The 23,828-nt window shown below is 43.6% G+C and overlaps 2 protein-coding genes across 4 annotated transcripts in view; one reads left to right on the plus strand and one right to left on the minus strand.

Annotated features, from left to right (window-relative positions):
- Window positions 1-23,828, plus strand: part of LOC136442917 (lisH domain-containing protein ARMC9-like) — a 310,166-nt gene that overhangs the window by 161,044 nt on the left and 125,294 nt on the right. The gene's annotated exons all lie outside the window — the stretch shown is intronic.
- Window positions 13-17,353, minus strand: LOC136444043 (uncharacterized). 3 transcript variants are annotated; one of them, XM_066441500.1, is made up of 3 exons: window positions 16,728-17,353; window positions 7,790-7,938; window positions 13-6,237 (listed from the first exon to the last, which is right to left on the minus strand). In XM_066441500.1, exons 2-3 carry the CDS (start codon window positions 7,932-7,934, stop codon window positions 3,083-3,085), a joined length of 3,300 nt encoding a protein of 1,099 aa, XP_066297597.1. In that variant the 5' UTR covers window positions 7,935-7,938; window positions 16,728-17,353; the 3' UTR covers window positions 13-3,082. The 3 variants fall into 3 exon arrangements, with proteins under 3 accessions (XP_066297597.1, XP_066297596.1, XP_066297599.1); XM_066441499.1 differs by lacking the exon at window positions 16,728-17,353 and adding an exon at window positions 14,106-14,618; XM_066441502.1 differs by lacking the exon at window positions 16,728-17,353 and adding an exon at window positions 13,778-13,802.

Raw genomic sequence — 23,828 nt, forward strand, 5'->3', positions numbered from 1 at the left:
GAGAGAGCTGTCTTAGTTCCAACCTTTTTTTATTCTTCTGGGTCAACAGAATTCAAGGCACACCAATCAGCAACCCCGTCCACAAAGCAGGAAAACTTCATCACAAAAATATACATATACATTCTCAGTTCATCCGACAGTGGCTCTCTGCTTATAGAATTTTTTCCCATCTCAAAAATATACAGTCTTCTACAGTGATTGTCAATTCCGTATAAAACACTCTTTAGGCACAACAGCACAAACACTGATTCAGTCTACACTTCTCATACAAACATGGCTGAGCGAATAGCAAAGCTACCTCTTGACTACACTTGTCTATGCAATAGATTGGCCACTGTCCTGGGTTAAATACCCTACTAACAAGGTAAAACACATAGAAAACACAGGGAACACTACAAGGTGGTCCCTCACACCAAGGCCAGGTTTCAATCTGGGTCACACTGCAGCAAAGTTTCTGGGTCATTAAGAAAGCTACAAGAGAATGATGTCACATTTTTTCCAGGACATTTTTCCATGTAAGACACTATGCCCTGGCTGGAGGGTGTGTTGGAAAATATTTCTCGCCCTATCATTAACTCCTACATACTCCACCCCACCTCTTGTTTGTTTCTTTCTCATTTTCATACAATAGTAATTAACCTACATTTCGTTGCACTTCTTCCTCACCTACAAAGAAAAGCATGTCGAATAAAAAGGCCTTAGTTTACAACATTAGAGCAGTTCAGGTCTTAGACAACATTGGTAGTACATGTACTTCTTTTAAACATTATCAAAGATTTAATTATACATTTCAGTCTCCAATTTTTTGACAGCCAAAGTTGCACCAAACGTTAGGTGAATATCTAAATATCCTAATTTACAAAAAAAAAATTAAATCTTGAATAGGGCTTTGGAATGAAAGTATTCACAATATCAATGTTCCCATGATACATACAAAGAAAAAGGATTTAAGCAAAGCCTTGACCCACATGCAATAGTACTTAGCATACTGTTTAACAGTATCAACAAGGATAATCTCCTTGGTATCAATGATCACAGGAAAATATACTTAATGTACAGTAAAATTGGATTTCTAAACATTTTAGCAGGCGTAAAAATATTTCCAGAAAGTGGTTGGAACAAGATCATATAGATATCTCCATATAGATATTTACATTCTTCAACCACAAACATCATTATCCTACAGTCTAGGCTACTTCATCTGTACATTTATGGTGGCAGAGACAGAACTGATTGATGGTGATGTGTCAGGGTTGCCATAGAAACCATCAGTCAGTTTAGCAACAGGTCCAACAAGAACCTGTAGGGATCAACCACTTCAGGTGTTGGGGGGAGGGCAAATTTCATAAACTTTTCATGAAAAGGTACTATAGCTTTCAGTTAAATATATCTCCAGACACCCCTTCTGCAAGCAGTATGGGTTGATCCCCAGGCCCACTTTCAGTGTCTTTTACCTGGTTGCATAGTTTTGTACAATAGAAGATATGTGGTACATTCCCACACGGTAGACGCCTGTTTGTGTTTCAAACAATGGCACAATATACCCAGACGGGTAGGTCAAGTCACTGCTCAGCGTTTGACACGTTTTAAACCTGGTATCCAGGATATACAAACACAAAACAAACAACACAAGACTGAGCATACTCCTGGCTACGTAAACAACATGGCTGATATGTCATATAGTCAAACTATCACATCATGACTCATAGTCATTTCACACATTTAACATCACAGATTCTGGATTATCATCAAATCATACAGTAATTTCTTGATATAGCAACTACTAGATATCACATTATGGGAACTGAAGTTATGTAAATATTGTCCCTCAGAAACAGATCTGCCTCATAATGTCACGATCAAATTCAGGGCTAAAACGTTCTACCATTTCTGAGTCATCTGATTGTATGAAAGAGGAAGTAAGCTGTTAGGAACAATATTTGCTTGTCAAGAGGAAGTTCATTAGGAGTATAATACATTAAAGTTGACATGTCAGGCACTATGCCAAAATGTAAAGACAAATCATATAGGTGTGGCTGGACTGAGTAAGTCTTTTTAATCTTCTTAAGACAGTACAGGAAGCGAGTCTTTTTGTCCAAAAACACTCTATATTTTTTAAAGGCAGGGGAGCTCTGACTGCGAATGAAAACAAGTTTTTAAGACAAGGCTGTCAAAAAACATTTTAAAAAACATTTCTGTTTGAAATGTACTTACTCAAATGACAAAAAGGATTTTGAGGACTGGTTCACAGGTTAGGAGTTCAAGTCCCAGTCCAGCTTTGACACTCGGCTTTAAAAGTGTGCACATGTAAGCAAGTGCACTGACATGCAAGTTTTACAAACTTCACCCCAAACATAAACAGTTTTCTTATTGCTTGCCCAAATCAAACGTCTTTGTTGCAAAAAGCAACATAACACAACAACATCTCTGAGCAGACTGTGTATAACATATCTTTTCTATTCCTTCACTGTCATTATAGAGAAATTTCTGCAATACAAAAATCTCTTATTAAAACCAACACCATGGATATCTGTGACTGGCCTTAAACTAGCTTCTATCAAAGTCAAAGGTGCCAAACAATTCATGTTATATTCATGATCATAAGTCTCAGATAAAATATAATCTTGTCATGTTTGAAGCAGGCACTTCAATGGTTCTACCAGAAAAAGGTTAGGTAGTTCATGCTGTGTGTGGCTTCCCACAGAATATTTTGGTATATCACTAAAAATGAATTGTTTGCCTCCTCTGTTATTTTATATACACAATACACTTCAGGAAGACTCCAGGAGAAAAATACAACAATTCCACTTATAAAACTCTGTAAGAAATATTTGGTCCAGTCCGTATATGATATGTACAAATTCCATAGCTCTGAATACACTACAAATTCAATTCAATTCCATGCTATAAGCATTTCTTAGACACACAATTCATTTAAAAGAAAACGATGCAGCAAAACAATTGATTTATACTCTTCATAGAGATTTGATTGTCCAATTATTGTTCGTGGTCCAATAAGTTGGGCATTTAGCAGGACGATGCATGATGCATTTTGCATGTTGCATCAGCTTTTAGCACATTCTCAGTCCGACATGTCTCCATCCAGCTCTTCCTGCGTGGCCTTACCACCGTCGTGCAGCTTGCGATGGGTGCGTAGGTCGCCGAGACGCGTGAAGAGGGCACCACACGACTCACAGATGTGGGGGCTGGTTTCGAACGACGTTCGCTGGTGGATCTTCTTGTGCTGCTTCAGACCGCCCGGGTGTCGGAACTGCGCCCCGCACACCGTGCAGGAGAAGGGACGCTCCCCGCTGTGGATCCTCATGTGGTTCCGCAGGTGCCCGTGGCGCGTGAACTCCGCCGTGCACACCTCACACTGGAAGGGCTTCTTCTCGCCCGTGTGGATTTTGAGATGTTCTTGGACGCTCCCGAGGCGCGTGAAGCGGGCGTTGCAGAGCCCGCACTGGTACGGTTTCAGTCCGTCGTGCGTCTTCTTATGGCGGTGGAGGTTGCCCAGCTGGGTGAACCTGGATCCGCACTTGTCGCAGGCGAATGGTTTCTCCCCGGTGTGCACGCGCATGTGGGTCTTCAGCGCCCCCGAGTACTTGAAAGTGGCGTGGCACTTCTCGCACTCGTGCACCTTGTGGTTGACATGCTCTTCCTGCACGTGAACACGGAACTGGTCATGGTCGGTGAAGGACTTGTTACAGGTGCTGCACCTGTAGGAGTCGCCCTCCTGGATGGACGTGACGCCTGCCTCCTCCCCCTCATGCCGGTAATCCCCATCCTCCTCCTTGTGAGACATGTCAACAGGCTTGGGGAAAACATCTTCTTCTTGAGGGCTCAAATCAAAGACTTTAGAACGATCTCTGCAGTTCTTCTTGGAATCGTGTATGTCCGATGGCTCAGAGGAGTGCCTCGAGCGTACTGTATCGATACTGGTGGACAGTCCGTTTTCTTGGGGCTCATCAAAAGACATAGATGAACACACACTGGCAGCAGAATCTTCATTGGCCTGCGTGAAGGTCTTCCTCATGGTTTCTGTGGGAAGACCAGGGTCACTACAGATGCTACGTGGCCTGGAGACACTCGTAACAGACTCTTCCTCTCTTCCATCGATGGAAACTGCCGAGGAGGCGTGCACAGCTTCCTCCATACTGATATGTCGGGGCTTCTTGGAGCTTTCCTCGGTGCTCGAAGTATGTCTTCTCTTGTTCTTCTTTTGAAAGTCTTCCGGCATGAGGATGATTGTCTCTCCAGCGCTTGCCGTTTCGGCACCTTGCGTCTTTGGTTGGTAAAGGTCTACTTCTGGCGGGGACAGAGGTTGGGGGTCGGCATGTTGGGGGTCGACCGGCAGAGGTGGGTATGTAGGAAGGGGCGCCTCACTTTGGGATGCAGGTGTGGTTTCAGCACTGTTGTGGGGATGACTTTGTGGGGGGGAATGGACGCTGACACTGACAGGTTGAGCAGAGTGGTGTTTCTCCATATGCTTGTTCCTGTAGTCTACAAGGTTCAGGTAAAAACGTGTCTGCTGGTCGTCCTGTTGGAATGGCTCTTGTTCCTTCCTGGGCTGGGGAGGGGGGATGCTGGCAGGAGGGCGGTTAGGGGGGATGCTGACCAGACCAAAAGGTGACGCCGGGTCAGGCTGAGAGGCTGGTTTGGCTGGTGACGGCAGCTGTTGTGGTTCACGAAGTTGCTTCAGCAGTGCCATTTTGTCCATCCTTATCCTGCCTCTGTCTGCCGTATCCGCCTGAGGGATTCTGATCTGATGGGGCAGGGGAGCTTGCTTGTCCTTCTGACTCTGAGCCACACGGACGTCATCCATTCTCAGCGGGGGCTGTTGATCCTGGGGAGGGGGTCGCACGTACTGGTGGAACTTGTAGGCTTGTCGGGCTGTGCTCCTCTGACGTGGCACGGGCCCCCTCAGAGCAGGCTGGCTGTTTGGAAGTCGCATCACCATTTGTGGTAGAATGTGTCCTCTGGGCTGTCCAGGTAGCGGTTGGGGGATGGATGTGGGGATGTGGTGCGGCATGATCGGCATCCCCTGCAGCAGAGGGAACTGTGGCCGGGGAATGCCGTTGTGGCCTGCAGGCGGTGGGGGGAGACCGAGGCTGGTGGGGATACTGGTCGGCGGCGAGTTGAACCCCGCCGGTCGGGCTTTGCCGGAGAACAGGGGCGGCCCTTTCTGGCTGCCTGCAGCATTGTTGATGTAGTTGTTATTGAGGCTGAACACGTCTTTAATGATGATGGGAGGGATGGTAATCGGCTGGCTGGCGCTGGACGATACAGGAGTGGGGGCAGACGAGGTCACGATCATGCTCCCCACGTTGCTCCCACTACGGTATGTGAAGGAGTTGCTGTTCCTGACCTCGACCTGTTGGATTGGGTGCTGGTTCCTGCTGGAATGGGAGGGGGCAGGTTCGTCCTGCTTGCACTTGGACTCCACCAGGTTGTTGACGACGGAAGAGAGCGAGCGCTTCTTTCTCTTGGCAGCTCCCTCCACGGGCTGAGCCTGGGGAGGAGGCATGGTCGTGGTGGGGTTGGGTACTCCGTAGTGGTGCCTGGAGTTCAGCAGCAAGGCACGGGTGGTGTTCATGTTGGTCTCACCGGTGGCGTTCATGCCGGTTGGGAAGCGTGGCAGCATCTGTAGAGGGGGAGGAGGCAGGGGGCCTGTGGGAGCTGGTGGGTGGGGCTCGGGTGTGGATGTAGGTGTGACTTTCTTGGCCGTGAGATCCAGCGGCGAGTCCGAACTACTTGGGACTGCTGCGGCCTGAGGCGACGCTGACATTGGTGACCGTGTGGGGGTGTTGTTGGTGATGGAAGAATGTGATGACTGTGGAGATTGGGACGGGGACTGCATGGGGGTTCCCGCCGCGCTGCCTCTGGCACCCACCCGTACTTCTGTGGAGGGTTCCCAAAGGACCTTGTCCTGTAGCTGTGGTGTCTCGTCGACCCCTTTCTCAGTCTTTGCAGCCTTGTCAAAGATCTGCATGCAGACCTGGGCGGCTTCCTGCATCCCCAGGAACGTGGCAGCATTGTGGACGTCGTAGATGTTCTGTGCGTTCAGCGTGAGGCTAGAGGAGTACATAAAATCCAGCAGGGACTTAAAGCCGATGACGCTGACTCCATGCATCTCTACCATGCTAATGTCTTTTTCCCGCTTCGGGTCGGTGAACAGTCCGCGGAAGTAGGCACTGCATGCCGCAAGCACGGTCTTGTGGGCCTGTAGGTGGTAACCTGGGAACAAGGTAACAAGTCCATGCATTACCATCATGACAACAGCAAGCAACAACATATAACGTGCAAGCAGTTCAATAGCCCAATCTCGTCAGTTCTTAGCAGTTCAACCAATAATCAAGAGCTGATATGTATGTCTGTCAATATTTTTGTGGATGTGACTGGTCTATTAATGATTCATAATGACGTTTATGCATTACTATCAAGACAGTAGTGAGCAATAACAATAACATGAATAATGTTCAATAATTTGCTGATATTGCACAAGCCATTCACAAATAGCAATTGTTGGCCCAAACACTCAAAACAAACTGCATCTAAAAGCACAGAGAAGAATACTGGTAATATGTTGTTAGAAAATAGTTCTGGATATTTGATGCATGAAGGGCAGTACAAACAATCCAGATTGCTAATTATGATGATAATAACATTCAAAGTAATAACTAAGATGCAGAATGATGCAGGAAACAGCAATGTTGTCATGCAGCCTCCCACAATCTCAAGACTTTCTCTGTAACAAAATGATTGTTTACCTCAATGCATTCATTGACACTGTGAATTTAAATTTCCTGAGTTTTTTTTCAGAATATCATTGGATCCGGAGAATGATTGATTATTGGTAAAAACCATCATTAAGGTTCTTATGATGCAACCTTAGAGACTTTAACCTGGCCAATGATTTATCGACTGCTTTTATCACAGAACCAGATCCTAGTTGCAACTATGTGGCAAGGAGTTAATCCGGGTTCATTTCTATATTTAGTACAGCACAACAGCTCAGGTCACTTTTGCATTGTTTAGCACCTGTCAAAGGGCAAGGCTGCTGGTCAGGTGTGTCTGATGCACCCATTGTGGGCTCAACAATTCCAGCCTCTAAAGGCCAACAAAGATCATTATCATACATCAAATTACATGTGAGCATTGTTTCGTTCCCCGAGCCTGAGCGAGGTCACCCGCTTTACATGTAAACAAACTGTCTATGCATGGAATGAAATGGACGATGCGCTTACTGCCCCTGGCAAGGCCATTTAGTATTCCCTGATTCAGAAAAACAACCTCAAGATCAGGAGGACATACTGTTCACATTTTGAGGTGGAATTCTCTTATAGTCTAAATTCTAAATTAAAGAATTCGTATTCGGAATAAACCATTTTATAAAACGGTCACCATTAAAGTTTTCAAAGCCATGAATGCTTTTGACCCTGAGACCTCTGCACTGATCGATGGAAAAACAATTCAGAATATACATAACAACAAAGTAGACATGCTCCTGCTCCTTGTGCTAGTATATATCAACAAATTCTAAGACATCGCCCGCAGCAGCTCCTTCTCAGATGTTCATCCTCTGCTCAATGTGTCCCAACATGCATTGTTACAACCTTTGACCCCACTTGACCCTTTCCAAGTATAGTGACATCACACAGGTCATAGAACTTTTCCGACAACTTAAACTTATTTCATATTCTCCTCAATGTCATAGAATTTGTTGCTCATATTGCCCTTGTTGACATTTGATCTTTTGCTCCAGTGAACTTTGACTTATGACCCTTACCATCCACAAGTATGGTGACATCACACAGGTCCTGCTGCTTCCAGAGCACATTCAGGGCGGCCAGGACGCTACCACTGTGCAGGGGGGAGCGGTAGATGAAGCTCCCCTCCAACGCAATCGCCGTCATCTTGTCGGCTTGAACCATTCAACTGCAGGGGAAGAACAGAGAAAAGGACTTTATCAACTTTGCTGAGAACTTGAGAAGTCGACTGGATGAATCTTAAGTTTATGATATTTGGTCTGTTGGTAGGTGTTTGCAAAATGAAGAAATGCATGATTTAAGATTCTGGGCCCCCTGGTTGCTTTTGTAGATACCGCAGCAGAACTACTCTGGCTTTGATATCTTGTACTGTTCTGGACAATTAAGTGACATAAGTTTGGGCCCACCAGCAGCTTCTGTTGGAACTGTAGGACTGGTGTGTTTAGCCTGTGTTTACACATGCTCTCGCTGGCGGAGGTTAATGACCCCCACCCAAGCCATGGGAGCGCGATTTAGTCAGGCTACAGGGCTGTTTTAGTTGAAAACTTTGAAACAAGATGAGTCAACAAGGGATGATGATGATCACTTTAATGGTAATTGTAAATTATGCAAATTAGGACATTTGTTACATATGCAAATTATGCAGAACTGATTATCTTAAGTCATATATCATGCATATTAGGTGATTTCCATAGTTACTAATAATGTTGCTTGACGAATGGGGTTGCTGAACTCTTGTTTTCATTTCACATTTATGATGATATTGTTTGGATGGCAATTGGCGAGCTCAGTATTAATCAATTTATGAGGTAAGGGCTTCCCTTTCCTCCATTCAAGAGAGAACTACATGTAAGTGCTAAGACTAGTTAAGTAAGAGCCTTTCCTCCATTTACAATATAGTTTAAATTTATCTCAACATTAAATTAATCTTTGCAAAAATTCAGTAAGTTCAACTGAAAACAAAGGGCTGGGAGGAAAACTTGCAATTTTATTTGACTGTATTCTAGTCACGAGGCATTGTATTCACATCCTGGTACAACAAACAGCGAACATAAAATTCAGAGCTCATATGTTGTGTTTTTCACTCAGTTGGAAACATCACATGCTTGTTTATCAAGCCTCAGGCGTGTGCGCATGACAGTCTAATGTGTCTACTGACCCCACTGTCCAGGATCCAGGAGTATTTTTAATGACGTTAGTGTATTAGACAACTTGTGTGTGTGAAGGGTGAAACTAAACAAGTGAGGGGAGCTGCAAATAATATAACTATAAGGTGATTGGGAAAGGTAGCAGTTTTTAGCACCCAACATCAGTATAAATTTGATAAATGTGTTGTGTATATATGTTGGGGAAATAGTATTGACTTATACAGTCCATTGCAGAAAGTGAAAGCACAAGGTGTGGCAGTTTAAGGTGTGGCAATTTGTTTCAGAAAAGAATACTGACTAAACATACTGTGAAGGCCAGTTAGCTATTAAGTTCAACTTTCTAAATTCTGGTTTAAAAAAGCAACATTAGCTCAGATGAAAAAAATGAAGTCAGAATTGGAAAACTTTGTTTACAGGTGAATATGTCATACCTGTACCAGGTGTGACCTTGTATGCAGGTACACAGCTGCAACAGGTAAACTTCACTGCATCTATACAGAAACACTCTGGATGATTAAGGGTACATCTGTCAAGGGTAACCGCGTGCAATGGCCGAGTGGGTAGAGTGTTCGCCTTGCATACAGGAGGCCTTGAGTTCGATCCCTGGCCAAGTCACACGAAAGACTTAAAAGATGGTACAGATCGCTGTTACAGTAGTGATTGCAAGCTGTGTGGCCCAAGGGGTATTGAAGCAGAGATGGGCACCGCCCTATGCACCGCTAGTGCGGGAAGGACTTTAACTTTTTTTTAAACTGTCGTGGGCAGGTAAGACATAATGTAAGTCCATTTATATTTCGCAAGGACCTAATTTTGTGGTAGGGAGAAGGAGGTTTGTGCAGTGTTTTAAGTTCACAGTTAAGCAATTCTGTGGTACATTAGAATTTAGAACACAATGAAAATGTATATTGGAACGGATATGGCATTTGCGGCTGAATTCCAGGCAAATTGAAGCCACATCTAACACAGCTACGACCAAAGCTGTTTCATATGAAATCTTGAAATGCACACCTGTACAGCCCTGACACTAAAACAGCTGTTTCTATAGTCATATGGTGTAAAATTAATGTTAACTTTTACTATTACTATAGTATATCCTTCCTTGTCACACATGCTACAACAAATATTTCAAAGACTGCAAACTGAAATTCATAACTGAAACAACAAATAACTGCTGTAATCTTTTAAAGCATTTCAAAATAAAGTAGAGTGTCGATTGGCCACTCACCATGATTTACGCCAGACATACATATATACGGCAACCTCTACCTTCCCTTCAACTATAGACAGCAAATGATTGTGCAAAACTATCTTCTCTGATCACTAGAAAATATTCAGGTCTGACTCTCACTGCACGGTTCATGTGTCAAAGATGCCGGATTAGTAAGAAAGTTGAATCATCTGTATTCTACTTAGGTGCCATCTTCTTGGAAGCGAACAAAGGAAGGTATGTTCTCGTGTTATCACATACACCGGAAACTTTCATGGTTCAAAAAGTTGACTTCGCCTCCAGGACAAGTTTCAACTCAAAATGATGAAGTATTGAGAAAATATAATTTTTTTAACATTTAGGTGTATTACAATGAACAGGGGGTAAGAAAAGGTATATATGTTAGGAAGGACAGGGGAGCAAACACTTTGTAACTTGAACTTAAGTTTTAGGTTCACTAAGTTCCCAGTAACTAATATTCATTCCAAAGAAGAAACTGAACAGGTGAGAGAGGGTGTGTTTGTTTGTTTAAGAAAAGTAGTCACAACACATGGTCACCTGGTGTTGACACCCAACTAGTTAACAATTAACTAGACCTAGTTAGAACTGGTTCTGCAGGTTTTTAGTGGAACCTTTTGTTGGCCATTTTCCCAGTCCTCTCAAGAATAAACTGTAATTCTTACAATTTTTGTGGTGGCTTTATCGCAAACTTAAAAACAACTGCGGAAATGCCTGTTCTGTCTTCTGACCGCCGGCTCGGCTCGCTTGTTTCAACCACAATCATGAAACCACAGCCAACACACCTTTTTCTCCAAACCGCGAAATTAAATCCCGCGAACTGAAATCCATTTACAGTACATGGAACGAAACAATATCTGATGCTGGGGGTGGAAGGCTTCCTAGAAAGTCCACATAGTCCAGGGCTCGAAATTCTTTTTGGGAAATAAGTGCACTGGTGCACCCAACCCAAAAAATTAGGTGCACAGAAAGAATTTTGGGTGCACCACATAAAATAAAGTTAATTGTCAGCAAAACATAAGTTTGACGCTATTACCTCTCTTAAGAACTTCAATCTGTAATTCTATTCAGATTTCAAATTTCAACCAAGTAATACATCAAATAAAGTACAAAAAAAAGGTTATATTGCTTTTCCTGATACTTACATTTCAAGAACATTCTGCATGCTAGTGTACAAGAGAACTGTTATCCTATAGAGTACAAATCAAAATATCTAGGTGCACCAGTGCACCCACAGTCAAAAATTTAGTGCACAGCTCCAATTTTGGGTGCACACAGGTGCACATGCACCCACTATTTCGAGCCCTGTAGTCCTTCTTACTAGTACATTGTACTGTACATGCACTTCTGTTCAGCATACGCTTTCCGAACAGGATGTTGAGTACCTAGTCGTAAATAAGTCCAACATCAATGATCTTTTTAATACTTAAGCGAAGTTTTGGCACTAATTGTTTTGAAAAGAATGTTAGATATGCTAGGTCACCGCTGGCTACCTTTTATTGTTGCCTTGTCGTTAATTAACTTTCTATTGATGACTGATGCCACACAAAATGATCCCTGAAAGCTTTCCTTTGAGCACAGGAATAGTTAACATATTGTACATTCAAAAACTTTGTACAAAAAGTAAATGTAGATGTTAAAGAGGTTCATTTTATTCTTTTTTTCTGAAAAAAAGAAGCTATATAAAACCTGTTGCTGTTGTGTTCCAGGTGCAATAAAAATACTATCAGACTTTTCTGAAATAAAGAAGAACTTATATAACACCAGTTGATGTTATCATTCCAGGTCAATAAACTGACTCTGAAACAAGTATCTACTTCTACTACTATGATTTGTGCCATACTGTTTAATGATAAAACAAAAACTCTCTTAAGGCAATTTGTAAAGAAACTGTAAATTTTGACATATTCACTGTGCCTCTTTATCCTGAAATCATGACGTAACGAATACAACTTTTTTTTTTCAAGATCTGAAACTGTGTCATATGATAGCTGTGGTGACCTTGAATAACTCAATATGATTTAAACAGGGACAGATGGAATGCACTGTCCCCATATCTAAGCACTTATTGTGACCCACATCTAGTAATTTCATTGTTTTCACGGTGATCTCTCCAGCACGAATTGATGCTCCTTTATATGACTACTGTAATACAGAATTGTATCAACTGCAAATTTAGAACACCATGGAATTACCTTCTTTTTCCTCCCACTGCAAAGGTAAATTTAGAGAATTTACAGTAACAGAATTTACAGTAACTGACCCAGCAAGATCTTACAGTGCAAATGTGCAAAAAAGTATTCCCTACCACCACACTAGGTAGTGAGTGAGTCACTATTTGAATGTTAGTGAGTGAGTGTCATGTGTGTTTTAAAAGTTGTTGCAGCAAGTCCATCATGCATGCCGTGTCAACCACACCTGGGGGCCCTGCACAATACCTGTGCACACCTTTCCCAGGTAAAAGTTGTCCGGTGGCATCTAGTGCCTCATTATCTCATTCCTGACTCCTCCCTTTGTAAAAGGTTACTGACCTGGGATCATGTACAAAGCCTTTCTTTCATATGTAGTCAGAAATTATCACACAAAAGCCAAGTTACCACGTAGTATACCCAAATACTGCGTTAAAACTAAAAGTTAAACTTAAAGAAAGTTTTCAAACACACAAGTAGAGATATCTGTATGTAATGTTAGGTCGACCTGCTGAAGGTAAGTCAGGTGATTTTGATCTGTTTCAGGAAGTATATTAATGCAACCAAAACATAAAATTAGGGTGAAAGGAAACCGAATTTAAGGCTCAAAACTATCCAAATTTAACTGCTTTTCTATTAAGTTCCCAACATTTTTGGTACAGGTGCACAATGTTGTGTCATTGATTCAAACAATTCACTGAAAAGGGCAGCAAAAAAAAAATTAAAAAATGGCAATCTGACTAACTGATGTTGCTAGTAATGCTACACAACTATTTATCCAATGCTGGCTACATGATAATATATTCCAGCTGTAAGGTACAGGTGGGAGCTGTACACCTGTTTTCCTGGACCACCTGGCTGTACACACACACCTGTGGCTCCCTAACTGCCCTGATCCAACAATGGCGTCTGTAGGCATAAAAAAGTACTTGAGTCAACAACCCCCTGTGACGCCCCTTTTCTTTCCCAAATTACCCCAGACAGTTGGTGATATCACTCCTAAAATCCCCACAGAATGCCTTCTACCGCGTGTGGAAACAGATTTTGGTCAAAACCAGCTGAATTTGTGAAATCGAAGAGGAAACAGAAAGTCGCGAATCCAGGAAGGCGCTGTGGGAATAGAACGCCTGTACAGACATTCTCGTACAAGATGGCGCCAGCCGCGGTCAAGGTCTGTTCAACAAGTGTCTTTTCCCCCAACATTTCTACACAGGGAAAAACAACAGAAACACGGCAAATTTGTGCGAATATGGGACCGTGTGTCGGTGTCAGCGCGTGGTGGAGCGTGTGCGCTGCAGCTAATGCGCAGTGGGTCCGCCCGCCGGAATCCCCGAGACTTATCGGGCCCGGGGTTCCAGGAAAAAGCGATGACGACGTGCCTTCTACTCGGAACACACCTTTACCTGGGCTGCCATAGGCCGCGCCGCCGCGCACCTCCACACTAACCTCTCACTCCCACAGCCGCACACACCGTCTACACCAGCCTGCCACCAGCAATGGCAACTCTCGGGCCGAGTTGGCGGAGAAAAGCCGGAGTTTTTAGCGGATTTTATCGGGGAGGAAGTCCCGGGCGAGCTCGGCGGCGGCGGTAGGGGCTCAGCTCCCGGGAGAGCCCGGGAATCGGCGGCGAGGCTCCCGCCTGCTTCGCCGAAACACACCGCGGTGCACTCGGTTTAACGACCTGCGCTTCCACGTAAGAGAACGTAAATATACACAGGTCAGAGGGACGATATATGGCTTCCGAAGAAAGCGAAGATTCTTTTCGTGGACTTACCGGGAAGTCGGTCAGGCGATGGCGGTGTCTTCACAGAAGTGGCACCAAGTTTGAGTTGAACTCCGAACTTTTCGTTTGGGCTGAGCAGACGAACACACCTTCGTTTTAACACCTTGGTGCGCCAGGCTCTCCCCAACTCTCACAATCTATAACCATTGTACCCACGGTGTATAGATCTTGTGGGTTGTATTGAACATTCTCAGACTGAATCGCCAGGCTTAGATATCTTGGCGTGACTCAAAATAGCTGAAAAATCTGGGCAACATTTTCCCTTTGGGAAGACTTAACTCTCGAGCAGTCACGCGAGACTTCGTTCTGTACAGGCAAACACTCAGCAAACATCCCAGCGTAGTATTTCACCGCAGTATTTAACGTTTACCAATGTTTTATAGTTAAATTTTTGCCGTGTACAGTGAAAATGTCTGATATCGATTTATGGAAAATACTAATATCATGTTGTTTTGGGCTTGACGCCGTGGTTTCTGGTTCAGGCGCCAGACTGAAGTGTTACCACTGAGACTGTGAGAGGTCGTTACGATACCTTACCAGCTACGCACAATGACGTATCACTTACAGGTAAACAGACAGGTGAATTCGAACGCTTTCCAGAGAAACTGATAACGACCAAGTGCTTTCACCGGATATTTGGGCTTCGGGGAACGTTAAGAGAACAAAACAACACAGCTACATGCAGGGAAACAAACACTTATATGATAATACCAAGGGGGGAAATTCTGTAAGACGCTTTGCGTAATGAAAGTACGCAAAACAAAAATTATTCAATTTTCTATAACGTTGGGTAACCTAAATTCGCGGGGTACTTAAATTCGGGATTTTTCGAAAACGGGGTATTTAGGGATATGTGCTAGATGCAACATAAGTAATACCGCTAGAAATGCAAACCTGCCAGACTTACGTATTCAGAACACTGTCTGAAAAGTTTCGATAAGCATGGATTATAAGGCGACGAGGTCAAAAACTCTCCGTCCCTTATTGGAACAGTCTGAGGACTTCGTGGGAGAATTAAACAACATGGTTGTCGGCTGGTTTATAAGAAAAATGTCACATCCGCTTCCTGCTCAACACAATTATTTACAAGACAACTTATTAGAATCTCTTTTGCTAACCTGCAACTGGATTCTAAGTGTGATCAATCATCAGAACTCCTCTCTGTTGCTACAACCTACGGCACGTGTATTTTCCCGCCGCCATATTGTTAACCAGAATCCTGTTGTCAAGCAGACGACAAAGGTTTGTGAGGAACACTTTTTTGTCTAAATGCTGCGTGTGATAGTGGACTGAGGAAGATATTTTCCTCAAAGTTTGCTCCTAACACAACAAGGAACACATGGACATAGTAGTATTACCATTGCTACGGCATCCAGCTAACTTCCCATGAATAATGTAACGTTACACGTTGCCCGATGATGACGATGGGCCGACTTTGAGTGAAGTTCTACCGACTCAACACACGGGTTGTACCCGAACTGGCCTGATGTGTGCGGTACGGCCGTTTTTTCGTGATTTTTTTTACTTGGACACGTCTATATCCATAGCACTCTCCTCAAGCCAAGGATGGAACGAATAGCTGTTGTATAAAATGTGATTAGCGGTAAGATATTCAAGACGAATCTTCTCTCCCGAATTAATGTGCCCCCCTGTCCGACAGCACCGTAATTGTGCGTGCGGCGGACGGTAGTTTCAAGTTGAAATATTATGGTGTCAGCACGACTAGAGACAAAATCTACCATATATATGATTAGTGCAAAGATAGTACATGATACTGACAGAATTATAGAAAAAAAGGATGGTTTATTGTTCTGCTAGATTGATTTCAGTCAACCATTATCGGAAAAATCCCGAATTTATGTTACCCAACGTTAATATGTCAGCTACAAAAAAAAAAAAAGAAGCCGTAACTTACATTTTGAACAAGTGAGAAATAAAAACTGATAGGACAGACGGTTCACTTCACAAACTTATTCTGGTAACTTTAATATAGTTCCACGAGCTCTCCTAACAAAACTGTTCCCAGAATTCGAATCCTTAGAGCGGGCAAGTGTAATAATGTCGTCCGATTATCGTAATTGAGTTGGGTGGGACCCGAAAGCCGACAGTAGGTTTCATACCGGGTATTCTCGTTCAGAGTCTGTCCAGGTATCAAATTCAAAAGTGCACGTCACGTGCAGTAACTTGAACATGACCGAACTAGTTCCGAGAAATGGCGAGCATTTGCTTCGCACCTAGTGCTTATCTTTTCAATGTTTGTTCATGAGGGTCGCCCTGAAATTGTTTTATCTTAAAAAATCAATTAAAGATAGAAAACATGAGCAAGTTCAGGTCCAAATGTTCCATGACAATGGTTATTAAAAACGACCCTTCTCACGCCTCTAGTTTCACAGTGTCACTTTTCACAACCGGGAACTTATATTCATGAAAATTACCCATTTCACAGGAAAAGAGATAGATCAGTTACCAAATGTTGCATACATAATGAGTAACGTATGAAAAATGATATCTTAGCATGAGCTGACAGAGTTATGGCTGCACGACAACAACAAAAACACAACAACTCAGGGCTAGCTACGGATGGTTCTAAAAGTCAGCACCTTACGTAATTACCTTCTGTAAGTCGCCCAACTTGAGAGTAGAAAACTGGTGGGATTAATCCTTGGTACTGAGGAGCGCTGTTATCACGCGTCCGCTCACCAGCGAACGTACGTGTTGTTTGGGTTCCAACTCAGCCCGGGCAGGTCCAAGTATTCCCGCCCAGCTTCCAGGATTCCCTCTGTGGTGAGTCAACGCCCCCAGCTAGCGTTCCTGGATCCATTCCGCGCGGCCGCGCGATGTTGTGTTCCCACTTCCGGTAGGCTACGCTCTTTAGGTGAATCACCTCTAGCGCGGTTAATCTCGGTCAAGACGCATACACACGGTTAGCAGCATCTTCAAGATGTCTCTAAAGGCGGCAATTACCTTAGCGACGCAGGAAGAAGGCTGTAAAAAAAGATGTATCATACAAAATGAGTTCACGCTCCAAGGATTTCGCTGAAGTGAGGTGCATTGGAATAATAGTGGATTCTTAGTAATCACCGCCGTCGCCGAGGCCTTAGGGTACTCAAGGTGACTGAAGGGCAGGAAGTAGGTTAAGACATGTGAGTAAGGTCTGACATTTACCGTGTCTTCGCTACGGAAAAACAAGAACAAAACATCGCAGGAGGCGGGAACAATCTGTTGGGCCAAGGTACCTCGTCAGCATATTACTATTACTTTAGTATTTCCTTTTCAACATGCACACTTCTCAGACATGTACAGGTCACGTCACTCCTTACTACAGTGTTGTCTGGTATCTTAATCTATATATAGAACCCGTCTTGGTGTGTGTGCGGCCTTGTCATCAATCTAGACTCTGGTGACCATAGATAGATATATAGATAGGTATATAGAGAGGTAACCCTTCTATCTGTTACATTCTGTGATATTCTAGTTCTATATATTGTATGTCGTTGATACTCACTATTACTCTCCAAATATATGCTAGGCTGACAGCTTGAAATGTTTTATGTCTGGCTTTTTTTTTCTTGGAGGGGGGCTGTGTGTCCTTTTCCGTCAGGCTTGGTCAAGCTATTCTGATTTTTTTCAAATAATTCGTAGGATACGGCATAAAGCGTAGCTGGTGCCTTCCTGAATTTAGCGTGAAGCGTTATCTTGCTTTAAGAGATTCACACACACATTGACACACACACACACACACACACACACACACACACACACACACACACACACACACACACACACAAACAAACAAACAAAGACACACAGTCCTTCATGGGCCACCCGTTGCCCTGAAATGAACCAAAAATATGAAAATATGAATAAACAAGTTGTACAGTAAGATTCTCGGTGGGAGGTGACGCTTGCAGTGTACACGACAAATTCTATTTGTTCTCGCTTGACGCCGAAGAATACATCGCGGTAAGGTGAACTGAACACAAGGTACAACAAAGACAAACGTGAAAGAATGACAAAAACTTTGTGTCTCACGTTAACTGACTGTAACGTTACATAACTTACAGCAATCTTAACCCTTAAACTGACAGAAAGGAGATCATAATATAATATAATACACTTGGACGGGAGTACTGGTAGATTAACATTCAAGCAGATGTTTTGGAAGGCTAAATCGATACTATATACTTTCTTTGCTAGCATTTTCAGTGCCTCGCATTTTGACACTGAAAAGTGCAGCTTGGAAGCTTTCCCGAACATCTTCTTGGAGATTACAAGTATATCACTGTTGGGGAGGCAAATCTAAGCGTCACAAAATGGTGTAGTTTTCCTGTTAAGAATACACATAGCTTTGAGTAGCTTAATTTTTGTCGGCTGATATGTTCAACTATTTCTGCACATTTTGTTGTCTTCGGTAGAGATTTGTGGGTATGGTAACGAGAGGCATACAACAGTCGTGGCTCTTACGTTTTATTTGTACAAATTGCATGGCGTAGCATGGCTCTTCTACAACAATGTGAAGCCGGCCGCCGGGCATTTCTTAGCGATGGCATGTTGCCAAATGTACAGGTAAGATTCTTCTCTATGGCTGACGGGACATGACTAAGCACTAATGATGTTGTAAATATGTGCATCAGGTGATTGTTACCGGTCGTCTTTTATCACTTCCGTGAAAATGAGTTTCACGGGAGGTATTGTTGTTGTTTTTCACGTGGCGAATGATAAGGTTACACCCAGTGTTTGTTTCGTTTACGTGAGGGACTATTGTGTGCCGATGAAGTAGTGACGTCAGTAGAGAGAGTACGCACAGAACAACAACAAATGAATTTCAAAGGCGTTCTTCTCATATGTCTCCAAGCAGATGTTGGGTGGAAGGGCATCTCGGTTGGGGCTTCACCCTTCTTTCGGAAGGGACGTGAAATGGTGGTGCCTGTAAACTATACCCTTCTACAGAAACAGCATTATCTGCCACTAGCTAGGCACTACAAGGTGAAACCCAACTCCAACATCTGCTTGGGTTTTTCGTTAGGAAAGGGATACAAACGTACATCGAAGTATTGGTGGCATTGTTGGTGTGTTGGGGAGGGGGGCATAATTTTGATAAAGTCCAGCCCAATATCTAGCTCGCCTACTAACGTCAGTATTTTGGCGTTCGAACACTTCTCCATAGCATCTGATGGACAGAAGAAGGATTTTGCAACAATTGGCTTCATTTCTCAAGCGCTACGATATTAGGAAAAATCAAAACCACTAATTAATCAGCATCGTGCTAATTTTGATCAGCCCACTGTACTATGAAAATGACCTCAGGTGACATTGACTTTATAACATGAACTGAGGTACCCACGGAGGTTCTTCCTTATAACGCCATTGAGGTAACCTGAGCCGTTATTGTCCTCCGGGATTACCTTGACATTCACAGTCCACGGATGTGGGAAGTTCACGTAACCTTGTTATTCCGTGCGTCAGTGACGCAGAACGTTGTTTACAGGTGAATGTACAGGTGAAGTTGGCGGACCGTACATCCCATGGCGTTGACGGAGAGGCTGGTGACCTTGACTGGCTCATGGTCATGCAGCTTTTGTTCTGTGTGTATGTATGTTTGTGTGTGTGTGTATTTTTCTTTTGTGTGTGTTTGTATGCGTGCGCGTTTGTGTGCATGTGTGCGTAAGTTGTGTATGTATTTGTCTGCGCGCGTGTGTGTGTGTGTGTAGGGTTGTGTGTATGTATGGTTGTGAGTCTATGAGTGTGTGTGCGTTTGTATGCGTGCGCGTTTGTGTGTCTGTGTATGTGTGCGTTTGTGTGTGTTTTTGTATGTCTTTATGCGTATGTTTGTTTGTGTGTATGTTTGTGTGTGTGTGTGTGCGCGCGTGTGTGTGTGTATGTATGTATGTTTGAGTGAGTGAGTGTGTGTGTGTGTGTGTGTATGTATGTATGTTTGTGTATGTGTGCCTGTGTTTGTGTGTGTGCGCGCGCTCGCGCGCGTGTGTGTGTGAATGTGTGGTCAGAAAACATCTTCCATTCCCATACTGGTATAAAGCCCAACACGGTACTTTTCAGCTCTCTATAGCGGGCGGTAATGGGTAACATTTCTTGCATTCGGTGACGAGAGGAGAAACTTCCTGCCGAATCATTCACTCAGTCATTTGACGTTGATGGGATGTGGACAAAATTGGCGGATATCATCCCCGGTTTTACTGCCAGCGATGTTGCCGGTCTTTCTCACACCTCTAGCGTTCTGACACTTGGAAATATCACAGTGACTGTTTATTTCATTTTGAGATGGCCTTACCTGAGGTACAGACGTACCTCAAGTGGTTACATGAACTTATGTTGTTTTTCTTTGTCTTTGACATTTACAAAATACGGATGTGGGCACGGGCACATACTTTTGTCATCCCTGTGGTGTTTGATTAATCACATAGAATGTTGTTCTTATATGCGGGGGGGGGGTGTTGTGGAGCTCGATACCGCCCCTAGAAAATAAACGCCCTCCGCACCTAGAAGGTCCGCGAAGGAGGCCAACCTACTCTCCAAGCAGAGGTAAGATCGGGGTATTTTCGCGGTATTTCTCCTCTCAAGGAAGAGGAGGAAGACCCCCCCCCCAAAAAAAAAATTACATACCGCGAAAATACGTCGAAAATACCCCCCGACCTTACCTCTGCTTGGAGAGTAGGCCAACCAGGTGCAGACGAGCTACGAGTCACGTTTGCACAGACATGGGACCGCCCCCCTGATGACGTCAAAGGCGGGAAATCCTGGCGGCTGAATGGCAGATTGTACTCTTGCCAACTCAGATTTCACGGAAAAACTATTGATATTAATATGAAAGGCCTGCTACCATCTAGAGGAAATTAATGAATTGAAAACTAGGAGTAACCCATTTCCGTGTCATACCATCCGGGCTTGATGTCATGAATAACACGAGGGTGTGCATTGATTTTTGTCCGTGTCGATATCAGAGCACAAATGCATGGAAACTCATAAAAAGTGTCAAAATTATGTGCCTGTTCCAGTTACCGCAAGGCGGCAATAAATAAGTTGTGTTATGCAAATAGTTCAAACTTTTCCGTAAATATGAGATTGATACAGATAAAACCCTTTGGTTGTGTATCTAAAACCCGGTATACATTGCACACATATTGATTTACCAACTTGTTGCAACTATATAATGATTTAAGAAAAAATTATTTGCACAATACAAGCTCTTTATTGCATAAAGGTCATATTCAATGTCCAAAGATCTTGTCAAAGTTCCGATATCTTTTGGTGACCTTGACAAACCTGTAGTTTTATTGTCCCGCTTTGACACAAGAATTGAAGACGTCATGAACGTAGTGGCATAGTACACAATTACAATCCCTCCCAGACCTTTCGGTGGCCATGATGGTGCGATGCCCAGCTCCTCCTCTACAGCCCTTTGGCCACACAGTAAGCACTGCACCAGGGGGCGAGTCCACTGTAGTCGTGTGTGTTTAACTACCATATACTCTTTCTCGTTTCTATAGCCCTTTGGCCACACAGTAAGCACTGCACCAGGGGGCTAGTCCACTGTAGTCGTGTGTGTTTAACTACCATATACTCTTTCTCGTTTCTATAGCCCTTTGGCCACACTTCTGCAAGCCTTGCGACTGATGATTCTGCTAGTCCACTGGTAGTGTTGTTTGTTCAAGCTCTTTCTCATAAGTGCTGAGTAGAGATGTTAGATGTGAGAAAGGCAAAGGAAGTTGAGTTTACGCCCTCGGGGGTCTTTGCGGTTGATGACAATGACCGCAGAGAGACGGTGCAAACAAGAGTTCGAAAATCTTACGCCTCCGTGCGCGTGAAATATTAAGAGTTTCTCTTGTGTCTTTAATGATTGTAGTTCATTACATAGCTTGATTAACATTACATAATCATTGTCCATTGTCACTCTACGGTGTGACTATCACATGGAAAATTATATGATTACAATAACACAGACAGATAGACATACACATGTACAGACAGAACTGTCATGTCTGATACGACCATTGGCAGTGACACCATCTTCCTCCTCACTCTCTACCACTCTACTGACAGGGTATTCAGATAATAACGGACACACAAGAACATAGCCGGCGCACCTTTCATAACACGACTTGAAGCTAAACCTTGAGACTGCACGTTGTTGACATGATACAGCAAGGCTATATATAGATTTTATCAGTGTTTGATGTATAGGTTGATGGCCATTTTCGTGTCCGACGACCTTTGGCCAAAGGAGTCATCAAGCACTACAGCAGAGGGCTAGTGCTTTGGTAGTGGAGTGGCTTCTTGAAAGCACTGTCAAGTATGCAAGCTAACACAAGTTGCTACCACAGACACGCGAACTTGTCAAATTCACGGTAGTGACAGCTGGGACTGAGGTACTCTCCAAGCAGAGGAGTGGGTCCGGCTGGTTTTTGACGTGTTTTTTCGGCATTTTTGTCGGGCTTTCTATCTTGCCCCGTTTTCTTTATGTCGCCAACCCACACTGTGGGTTAAAAACGCCTAAAACGCGTCAAAAACCAGCCGGAACCACTCCTCTGCTTGGGGAGAGCAGGGCTGAGGCAGGCCGGGTGCTGGGTCAGACCCACCCAACCACGCCTCACCGGTGACAGATGTAGTGTTTAACGATCTTTAACTGTATTGAACAACCAGTGTTCCCTAAAGTCACTGTTATCACGTTGTGAATAATTGTGTTGAAATGAGTCCAACTACGAATCAACAGTGAAAGAATAAGAGGAAATGTTACCGCGGCAGGAAAAAGACTTAGCGCTAGCGTTTCATACACGTCGGCTAAAACTGAAAATGTACAACTGTTTATCGATATAAGTGTTTGATTCAGGTTGTTGTGTCTCGACAAAAGACCGTTTCCTGATAATGACAATTAATCTGACTGCTTTTCAAAACTTATTTTCATACAGACTAACCGTTAATACGTCTACTAGTCCTCAGTGTCGGACTTCCATAAACATTTATATCCACAAAAGGATTACCGTATATATCCGCCACTGTGAAGAACAACATGTTTGAAAGACCTTTAGCGCAGCACCCCCCAGGTTTTACACAGTTAACTTGATATATAGTGCATTTTACAGGGCATGTTGCATTAGAGATCTCTTAAACGCATGTTCTTCAGTTCAGGGTGGCGGATATATGTGATGTCAAATTGGCGGACAGGGAGGTGGTTTTCGACGAAATCTGTGGGAAGCAAAAGGAGCCTCCTCAGCGGAAGGATTCTCTGGTAATTTCTGTTGATTCATGTCGCGTTCTGAACTTCTGAAGGAAGCAGGAAGGAAGTGAAGAGAGGGGGAAGTAGACATGTAGCGCATGCCTGCCTGACAAGTTCAACACATAAGGTCAAACCTGTAAAAGTGGCCACACTACATAAGGACCACCTGGCCAATGTGGCCATTTTGGTGGTCCCTTCCTATCTTTTCCACTGACACAAGCACAAGGAATCCTGAGTGACCATCTGTCAACATAGAGGCATAGACTTACGGAAAAGCGGACTTTGAAAAGCCGTATAAACTTTATTTCCCAGTCATGGTGATTACAAACAATTTCTAACGACGTCGTACATGTATGAGTAGTTTTGATATTTATATGCTTATCAAATCAATCACTTTTAGGTGCCTTAAGCTGTTTAACGTTACGATCTTCTCTTTCGACATCTGCTTGGAGATTCAAGCTTGTATGTATAAATCCGTTACG

This window comes from Branchiostoma lanceolatum, chromosome 10 (genome assembly GCF_035083965.1).
Source record: "Branchiostoma lanceolatum isolate klBraLanc5 chromosome 10, klBraLanc5.hap2, whole genome shotgun sequence".
NCBI lineage: Eukaryota > Metazoa > Chordata > Leptocardii > Amphioxiformes > Branchiostomatidae > Branchiostoma > Branchiostoma lanceolatum.

Bases quoted from the DNA above. Each gene is read 5' to 3' on its own strand.
- LOC136444043 (XM_066441500.1), bottom strand. From the start codon at position 7,934: ATGGTTCAAGCCGACAAGATGACGGCGATTGCGTTGGAGGGGAGCTTC. The intron at 6,238-7,789 runs GTAAGGGTCATA...CCTTGTTCCCAG, and splicing joins TGTCACCATACTTGTGGATG to GTTACCACCTACAGGCCCAC.